The 10,284-nt window shown below is 37.8% G+C and overlaps 1 protein-coding gene across 1 annotated transcript; it reads left to right on the plus strand.

The window, feature by feature from the left end:
• Nucleotides 1-307: 307 nt before the first annotated feature.
• On the plus strand, nucleotides 308-785 carry LOC145952145 (putative mitochondrial protein AtMg00860). The gene is made up of 2 exons (XM_083064374.1): nucleotides 308-469; nucleotides 561-785. Exons 1-2 carry the CDS (start codon nucleotides 308-310, stop codon nucleotides 783-785), a joined length of 387 nt encoding a protein of 128 aa, XP_082920500.1.
• Nucleotides 786-10,284: the final 9,499 nt, after the last annotated feature.

Raw genomic sequence — 10,284 nt, forward strand, 5'->3', positions numbered from 1 at the left:
TTGTCAGTGAGTTTCCTGAGGTGTTTCCAGATGATGTCCCGGGATTGCCACTTATGGATGATGTTGAGCTTAGCATTGATCTGGTACCAGGTGCATGACCAGTATCAGTGGTTTCTTGTAGGATGACTCCAGTTGAGTTGGTAGAGCTGAAGAGACAGATCGAGAATTTGTTGGAGAAATAGATGGTAAGGCCCATATTTCTCCTTGGGGTGCCCCGGTACTATTAGTGAAAAAGGATGGTGGGGCCCATTTGTGTGTTGATTATCGGCAACTAAATAAGTTGATGATAAGGACTGAGTATGTAGTGATGCCTTTTGGTGTCACTGATGCTCCTACAGTGTTTATGGATTACATGAACAGGATTTTTAGGTCATTCTTGGACAGGTTTGTGGTGGTTTTCATTGATGATAAATTGGTGTATTCTAGATCTTTGGAGGATCACCGTGAGCATCTAAGGTTGGTTTTAGAGGTGCTGAAGGAGAGGCAGTTGTATGTCAAGCTGTCCAAGTGTGAGTTTTAGTTGTCTGAGGTGAGATTTTTGGGGCATGTGATATCCGTAGAAAGGGATTACAGTGGATCCAGCCAAAGTGGAGGCTGTGATTCAGTGGGTGCGTCTGAGGAATACTACGGAGATTAGGAGTCTTGTTGGGTTAGCGGGTTACTATCAGAGATTCATAGAGGGTTTCTCTCGAATAGTAATGCCTTTGACTCAACTGACTCGGAAAGATCAGCCTTTTGTTTGGATAGACGCTTGTGAGCAGAGTTTTCAGGAATTGAAGGGGTGAATGACTACTTCTCCAATTTTGGTATTACCTGACACTGGTGAGCATTTTGATGTGTTTTGTGATGCTTCTCACTGGGGGTTGGGTTATATGTTGACGCGGGGAGGAAGAGCAGTGGCATGTGCTTTGAGGCAACTTAAGACCCATGAGAGGAACTATCCCACTCATGATTTGGAGCTTGCAGTTGTGGTGTTTGCCTTGAAGTCGTGGAGGCACTATTTATATGTTGCGACATTCAATGATCACAAGAGTTTGAAGTACCTGTTTGATTGGAAGGAGTTGAATGAGGCAGAGGAGGTGGATGAAATTCCTAAAAGACTTTGATTTCCAGTTGATATATCATACTGGGAAGGCGAGTGTGGTAGCAGATGTATTGATTAGGAAATCCATTCATATGTCGGCTATGATGATTAGGGAGTTGGAACTGATTGAGCAGTTCAAAGATTTGAGACTAGAGGTTGAGGTTGTTCAAGATCACATTAGTTGTGGTATGATCACCATAACTAATAAGTTCTTGAGACAGGTGGGAACTAAGCAATTACAGGATCCAGAGTTGTTGAGGATTTTGGGATTGCTTGGTACCGAGAGGGCAGCTGGTTTTGAGCTTAGTGCTGATGGAGATTTCCGAGTGAAAGTGTGATAGTGTCACTAAGGACTTTGTGGTTGGGTTGCCTAGGACAGCTAGGAACAATGACTCTATTTGGGTGATTGTTGATAGGTTGACAAAGTGTGCACACTTAATGGTCCTTGGAGGGGCTTGCACAGTTGTATATTAGAGAGATAATACGGTTACATGAAGTGCCTTCTAGTATTATTTCTGACAAAGATCCAAGGATTTACTTCCAGGTTGGCAAACTCTGCATCCGGCTTTGGGGACGAGGTTGAGGTTGAGCTCCGCTTATCATCCACAGACAGATGGTCAGTCGAAGAGGATCTCTTGAGAGTTTGTGTGTTGGATCATCTAGGTAGCTAGGAGGAGGTGTTACCATTGGGAGAGTTCACCTACAATAATAGTTATCACTTGAGTTTTGGCATGCCAGCTTTTGAGGCTTTGTATGGCAGGAGGTGTAGGACTACATTATGTTGGTATCAGGAGGGTGAGTCAGTAGTGGTTGGTCCAGAGTTATTTCTTTAGACTACTGAGATGATGCGATAAATTCAGGAAAGGTTGAGGGCTACCCAGAGTCGACGAAAGTCCTAGTTGATAGAAGGAGGAGACCTCTAGAGTTTGAAGAGGGAGAACATGTGTTTCATGTTTCACGGTTGAGGAAGTACATCAGAGACTCGAGTCAAGTGGTAGAGATGGATGAGGTGCAAGTTAGAGTGAACTTGACCTATGAGGAGACCGGTAGCTGTGTTTGATCACAAGTTAGAGGAGCTTCGTGGCAAGTCCATCAGCTTGGTGAAGATTCTTTGGGATGCAGCTACTGGTGAGGATACCTGAGAGGTGGAGAGTCAGTTCAAGGAACAGTATCCATTCCTCTTTTCAGGTAAGCCTATTTTTGGGGACGAAAATTCCTGTTTGTTGGGGGGTATTGTAATGTAGTAGGTTAGGTGATTCAGTAGCCAGAATGGGTCGTTCCAAATTACTGAATTGACCTATAAATTGTAGTTGAGAACGGGCCGTTCTGAAGGGAGAACGGGCCGTTCCAAACCCCAAAACGGGCCGTTCAGGAGAGAGTACGGGCCATTCCAAAGGGAGTACGAGCCGTTCTGGATGGAGAACAGATCGTTCTGGATGAATCCCAGAACAGGCCGTTCTGGTTTCAGAACGGCCCGTTCTGCATGTGATTTTTGTACGTGATGAGGAGGTGTAGAACGGACCGTTCCAGATTCGGAACAGGCCGTTCTGGCCACTCTTGAACTTCTATAAATAGGGGTTGGGTGGTTGAGGAGAAAATGAGGTTTTTAGAGAGAAGTTTTAGAGAAAAGGACTCTGGGTTTGTGAGCTCCTTTCTCTCCCAAATTTCTCTGTATGATTCCTTTTCTCTTCTAAATCACTAATGTCTTCTATCTTTTCTTGAAATTCAAATTAGGAAGTTTGCTTTGGGAGGATTGAAGTTCCGGGTTGAGCTTCAGAAGAGAATTCTACTTCTTCTCAGTTATTGGCTATTTTGAGCCAATCTTCAGGTGAGGGAAGCTAGAATGTATGTTGTTTAATTTCAGGAGAGTTAGGGAAACTTTATGCATGGTGTTCTTTTGTTGAAATAGTTGAATTATTGGGTGGTTAAGTTGATTTATGCTGTTTATGTGTAAGTTGACATGATAAATGAATTTTAAATATGTTGTATATTGCTGAAGTTGTTTATAAAGTTGTTAAGTTGCATTAAGTTGATATTGTAATGACTATAGTTGTTTAATTAAGTTGGTTGCATGTTGTTAAATTTATTAAAGTTGCATAGTTGTATGATTGAATAAGAAGTTTTCAAGCTGGTATATAATGCCTATTGTTGTATTGTTGTAAGTTGTCTAAAGTTGTTAAGATGTCTATTGCTGAAAAGTTGTATGTTGTTTAAGTTGTTAAGATGATTAAGCTGTGATGATGAGTTGTTGATCATTAGGACTAGGGGAGATGTTTTCGAAGTTGCTCATCCCATTGTATGGATTGAGATGGTTGTGGTGCTCTAAGAGCCCAATTTGTTAAAAAACCCTCCTTGGAAAGTTGTCCCTTGGAGTGGACGTTGTGTTGTTCTCCTCTATGACTGAGTTGATCCCGTGTCTGGGCAAGGTCGAGGGACACGTGTGCAAAGCGACCACGGTATAGGGGTCAGGCCGAGCTATACCGATTACAAGCGGCCAGATGTTTATTGTTGTAAAGTTGTTATGGTGTCTATTGTTGTAAAGTTGAAAAGTTGGGAACATATGGTGAAGATATATGTCCTATGTTGAGATACATAGTACTAAGGTGATAAGTTGAAAGTTATTTTAAAGTTGAATCCCTTAGTACTGTGTGGGCGACATGGAAATAGTCGATCCATGTCATGGTTGAATGACCAATTTGAGTAAGGTATCTAGTTAGAGATGTAGTCTTTAACTAGGTACTGGAGGGTGCGTGGTACTTGGAGGACAGTGGGAGGGCTAACTCCACATGTAGATTGGTGAGGCTAGCCAAGGCCGTGGTAGGCTCATACCCAAACCCTTCTGTCCTGGCAGTAGTACTGGACCTTCGAGTCTAAGTGGCACACCTGAGAAATCAACTATTATTGTCTATACCTGCTCTACTCGCATACCAAGTATGATCATTATAGTCCAACAACAAGAAAAAAAGGGTAAGCTTGTGAAAAAACAAAATAACAACAAGATAAGAAATGCAACTCCATCGACCAAGTTCAACTTAAAACAACGTAACAACAACAAGCTAAGTCATAGCACAATGTCAACTAATCATCATTAGTTACAACTTACAAATGAACAATTTTAATCAACACATAAACAAACTTTAAATAGCTGATGTGTTGTCATGCATATCAACTAATGCAAATCTCCTACAAATGTGTACGATCTAAGTGGTTTGACCTTATCGAATTACTAGATTGACCTATCACAACTAGATCAGCTAGATATAACGTTAGACCTCTTAGAGAATTTGGTAAACAACTTAAATTGATTTCTCAGGTTTTGGCACTTAAACTAGGAAATTTCAATACTATTGTTAGGGTAAAACAACTTGTGTGTGAGTTTACCACGATCTTAGTGTCCATATCTAAGTCAATCGACTACCTTCCAAATACTATGTACCTTTCCAACAATCAATTATGGATTTTACCTCTCAACTTCATACTTTACTTAGTTTGTCACTGTATACACGTATGACTCAATCCTACCCGCATATAGATCAACATTTGGTTGATTTATACACATATGGCTCGACCTAGCTTATATACAATTTCACATAAAACTTAGAGGAAATGACTTAAAAATAACTGTCCATTTAGGAGCCAACTTGCTCACTAAAGGTTTTTCAACATTGGACTCTCGGAGTACCATAACTTATATCTGCATAATGAGATATTTAATTTTTTAAAATAACTTTACTTTCCTATAATTTTTATGTATCTCAACTTAGACATGCATCTCAACACCATATGCCTATACAACTTATTAACTTTCATCAACTAACTATATACAACTTAAAGTGTGAGAGCCGAAGCCCTTGTCCCATTGTTTCTTTTCTTCCCTTCTTCACTCTCATTTCTTCCTGAAGCTCCTTCATCGTGGTTTTCTTTCTCAAGGCAGAAGTGGTGGAGCTTAGGCTATGAAGAAAGATTTTCTTCCTCCATCCTTTTCTTCCTATTCGTTCTCTTCTTCTTTGTTCTTCTCTTCTTTTTCCTCGTGGAGCTTGAGATTGAGGTAAGGGAAGTTAGAACTTGAATCATTGTTGTATTTTGGGTTGTATATAGTTGGATTATCAATTGGGATGTGATTTGGGGTTGAGTAGTTGAGTTGGGAAGGTTGCATGTTGTTTGAGATGTGGTGTTCTTGGATGAGTTGGGGAAAATGAGTGATTCATGGAGTTTAATGCATGCATGTTGAAATTTGTATGGTTTTTGGGTTGCTTGAATGAATGTAGTAGAAAGCATGGGCATAGATCATGTTTAAAGAGAAGATTGGTGAAGAGAATGTGAAGATCGAAGGTGGAAGCCATGGAAATGTAGAAAATTCTCCACCCACTACTTGAGCCATGGCTCATGGCTCCAACCATGGGGTAAAAGAGAGGATGGCAGAAATCCACCGTTGTAGCCATGGTTCATGGCCACAGCCATGGAAAAGAGAGGATGGCGGAGATCCACCGCTGTAGCCGTGGTTCATGGCTATAGCCGTGGGAATGAAACTGAGGTGGCAGAAATCCAACGCTAAAACGCTGATTTGAGCGCCGCAGTGGTGAGGTTAGATGACCGAATTTGGTCTTTAGGTCTTCATGAAAGTTGTAGAATTGAATGTTAGATTTCCAATGGCGCTAGAATCACTCAAAAAGGAGGTCTAGAGCTCCAGTTATGACCTTTTTAGTAAGCAAAGGTCAAGCTGTCAACATTTAGGATAATGGTTGCGGTTTTTACAATTTTTAACAAGTTTGGTGATGGAATTAGGACTGGGTGTCTTCATGAGAGTTGTATGAAATATTCTTATATTTCATATGAGATAAGGATGAAAATGATTGGAGTAGTATATATAACTCCCTATGGATTGTTTTAGGTGAAGGTTGTGAGTGTAGAAATATGTGATTTTGATAAATTGCATGTGATACATGTTGTATGATGGGTGAAATTGGTGAACATGAATATAATGATTGTGTCTATTGCATGTTTTATGTTATAGGATGATGAGAATAAGCATTGGAATTCTATCCTTGAGCACTTGAAATGGTGAGAGCATTGGTATGCTTTATATGTTTGATATGCTATGTTGAATTAATTGTTAAGCATTGGTATGTTGTTATTGGCTGAGATGTTAAGCATTGATATGTTGTGATTGTATAAATTTTTAAGTATTGGTATGCTGTTATTGGTTGAGATGTTAAGAATTGATATGCTATTATTGTATAAATTGTTAAGCATTGATATGCTGTTATTGGTTGAGATGTTAAGCATTGGTATGCTGTTATTGGTTGAGATGTTAAGCTTTGGTATGTTGTACATGATTGATGTTGTTGATCTCTATATGCATTGACTGGATGTAATGTATATAGTATATGTTTGATGAGGTGTGGATGCTAAGAATGTAGTGTGACATTATAACATGATGGCTAACTTAGGATTTGAGGAGAGAAAACTATTTTGAAAATTGAAGATCCCGCATAGGGTATCTTGGAGTGATGCTCAGGTAGGCCATTGTTTGGAAAACCCTCCTTGAGTAGGTGTATCTCTTGGAATAGGTTTTGAGGTGTGTTGAGTCTCCTCCAAACCCTTAGTTAGTGGTTGAGTAAGGTAGGAGGTCGAGGGCTACAACCTTTAACCAAGTACCTGGAAAGGTTGCGTGGTTCCTTGCGGATAGTCGGTGGGCGAACTCCACAAGTGACTTGGTAATGCATGCCAAGGTCGTGGTAAGCTTGTACCCAGCTGTGCTATACTTGACGGTAAAATCGGACTTTCCTAGTGTAAGTGATGAGACCCGAGAAACCCGAGGAGGGATTGGTATCCCATTTTGTTGTGATCGAGCCTGCATTGTGGGCGTGAAAATGATTGGGTTGGTTCGGTAGGGTGGAAATCACTTAGGCTGCTCTTGTTGTTAGGAGATCTCCTAATTGTATATGCGTGACGACGCATATTTGATGTTGCATGTGTTGTTGCATTCAAGTTGCATATAATGTTATATGAATGAGTTGATAGTTGAATTATTGTGTTAAAAACTATGTGATTGTGCTGTGATGATGAGTTATTGATCACTAGGACTAGAGGAGAAGTTTTCAAAATTACTCATCCCATTGTGCGGATTGAGATAGTTGTGGTGCTTTGAGAGCACAATTTGTTGAAAAACCTTCCCTGGAAAGTTATCCCTTGGAGTGGATGATGTGTTGTTCTCCTCTAGGACTTAGTCAGTCCCGTGTGTGGGCAAGGTCGAGGCACACGTGTATGAAATGACCACGGTATATGGGACAGACCGAGCTATATTGATTACAAGTGGCCAATTTGAGTAAAGTACGATGTGTTAAAAATATTATTGCTATTATTATGAGTTGTTTATTGTCTCTAGCTTACCCTTGCATGTTTCCATGTAGTTTGGACTACGATAATCATACGATGTATGGGAGCAGGGCAGTGATAGGCTAGGAGATAGCTTCTAGAGGCCACAGGTGGTGCCTGGAGTGGATGTTTTCTTTTGTAGGCTACCTTATAGTAGCATATTTTGTTGTATATAGCTGGTTGTTGTTGGTTTCTTGCTTGGCAACTTGTGTTGCAAATATTTTTATTATACTATTTTAGTATATATTTCAGGAGTGTGTAGTATTGTTCCGTAACATGACAACCATGGCGAGTCATTACATAAAGCAACACATATCTTGCAACTTAATCAACTTCATCAACTCGCATTCATAAACAAGTTACAACTAAAACAAATTTAACATCATCATACATAATCCTATAGCAATGCATAATAAACTATAATCATACATCATCATTTATGAAAGTGAATCATCATCCTTAAACACTAAGACAACTTAAAACATCAAATTTTATTCAGTAAACCATGCTCGATGCCATCCTCCCAACACCCGACGTCATTGAGATGGAGAGTCTCTAGGCCAATATCACACTTGGTGCAAATAAACCTACGTCTAACCTCATTCAAGCAAATATTATTTTCCTAACCAACCTCATTTAGGTATAGAGTCTTTGTCTAACTCATGCTCAACCCACTAAACTTGTATTTGATGTTGTTTAGGCAAAGAGCCATTAACTTGATCATGTCCAACACCTCTCAACCTCCACCCACCGTTACCTAGTTAGAGAGTTCCTCGAGAAATCACGCCCAATGCCTCTCATTTCTACACACGGCTTGACTAAGTTAGAAAGCGTCTCATTGATCCACATTCGATGCTACCAAATTTGCACTTGGTGTGATCAAGGAAAAGATCTCTTACCTTGAGCCACACTCAACTCCATGAAGCGTGCCTGACGTGATGAGAATTTTCGAACTTGGAAAAATTCTCAATTTGGCTCAAACTTGCAATTTAGTCAGCCAAACCAGCATGCAACACATAATTAATCATATATACACCATAAGTAACTCAAAACCACAACAAATAACAACATGTAACTATAGATTTCCAAGAACCAAATTCTCTTAAAACACCTTCAAGAAAAAAAAAACACAAGCAACTCATTTCATCATCTGAATTCGATCAAAGATAGCTACCAAATCATGATTTCTATCTATTATTTATCAACACAACTCAATAATAACCAATTACAAACTTCCCTTACCTCAAATCGCTAAAAAATTAAGGATGATGGAAGAAAATTAGATGTCTTCAGAGTCATTGTACAACTTCATCAATTTAAGATTCTCAACTTTGGAAGCTTGAATCTCTTACTCATAATAGCTGCAGGAAGTGTTTAAAAGGAATCAATGGAAATAGAAGAAGGAAAAATTTCTCTAATTCTAGAGTACTTCTCTATACTTTTCTTAAGATATGAGCTTATGTAATTCACATCTTAAGAAAAACTTCATATACTTTTTCTTAAGCTAGGTTAACTTGAACCTAACTAAAACTACCTCACCAACAACTTAACTCTCAAAGATCCCTTGATCCTTAGAGTTTTAAAACAACATCAATTACAATAATTCAACAATTAATCATATATCATATAATCAATTAATAAAATCAAAATTGCACAATGTTACATAAAACACTAGATTGCCCAAGATGAATGTTGTGGCTATCAGAGAGGTTGCAATGATTATTGTCACAGTTGTGGTTGGTTGTGGAAGGTCAGTGATTGTGAGAGAAGTAGCTGAAAAAAAAATAATTCAGTATAAAATATGTGATATAATTGTAAAGATTAGATCAATCTAATAAATAAAAAAAATTGATCAACCGCCATAGTCCATAGACTACCCATAACAATAATATCCACTATAGTCTTAATCTTAAAAATATCTTGTGACTTATCTATTGAAGTACTAATTATTTATAACAAGATTTAATATAAAACATTTCTTTCATTTTCACATCATATTAATCATTCATGAATCACGGGTATCTACTTACTTAATTTAATGATAAATTTTAACCAACTTATTTCATTTAATATTTATATCAACATTCTTCTTTTTTAATTCAATATATCTTTGAATAAAAAAAACACGTTCATCTACAAATTTATTCAATTTAAAATTTTGTTAAACTTGATCAATTTTATTTTACAGTAAATATTTGCTACAATATAACAAGTTTACTTTACACATATTTCATTTAACACATGCAGTTATCAAAACTTAATTTTGACGAAACATTAGAATACTAGTTTTAGAATTTTGATTACTTTTTTAAAAAAAATTCTTATTTAGTTTCTAATTTTGCAAAATCTTATTTGCTCCAGTTCTTAATGCAAGAAAAAATTGAAATAAATAATAACTGAAATAAATTAATTTTGACAATTTTTAGATTAAATAAAATTTAAATTCTTAATAATTAAAGTGATTCACATTTGATCATAGAAAATAAGAAGGGGGGTACTCTTAAAATTTGAGTAACATGTCCCTATTTATTTCCTAGTCTTTTCATGGCACAAGAAGATTTGGTGATTTCTACTTCTAAAGAAGCTTTTGTTCTGTTTTCTTTACATAAAGTGAAGTTGTGAAATGGCATACCATACCTCAATCACTTTTCCTAGTAGACAAGACTTCTCGTGGATATAACCCAACAATCAATTCCTCCTTTAATATAATATAATATTGATTAAGAGTGAATTAGAGAATCTAATGAGAACATATATAGTACAACTCAACTCAAAGGTGATTATTATCGGAAAAGATGGAAGCATGCGAAGAAGGGTTGGTT

Source organism: Cajanus cajan, chromosome 9 (assembly GCF_000230855.2).
Source record: "Cajanus cajan strain Asha chromosome 9, NIPB_CcT2T_4, whole genome shotgun sequence".
NCBI classification, from domain to species: domain Eukaryota; kingdom Viridiplantae; phylum Streptophyta; class Magnoliopsida; order Fabales; family Fabaceae; genus Cajanus; species Cajanus cajan.

What these genes read in the sequence shown, in the direction of transcription:
- LOC145952145 (XM_083064374.1), top strand. Translation starts at nt 308, where the DNA reads ATGCCTTTTGGTGTCACTGATGCTCCTACAGTGTTTATGGATTACATG. An exon ending in ATCTAAGGTTGGTTTTAGAG is followed by an intron (nt 470 to 560) that starts GTGCTGAAGGAG and finishes TGATATCCGTAG; the next exon opens with AAAGGGATTACAGTGGATCC.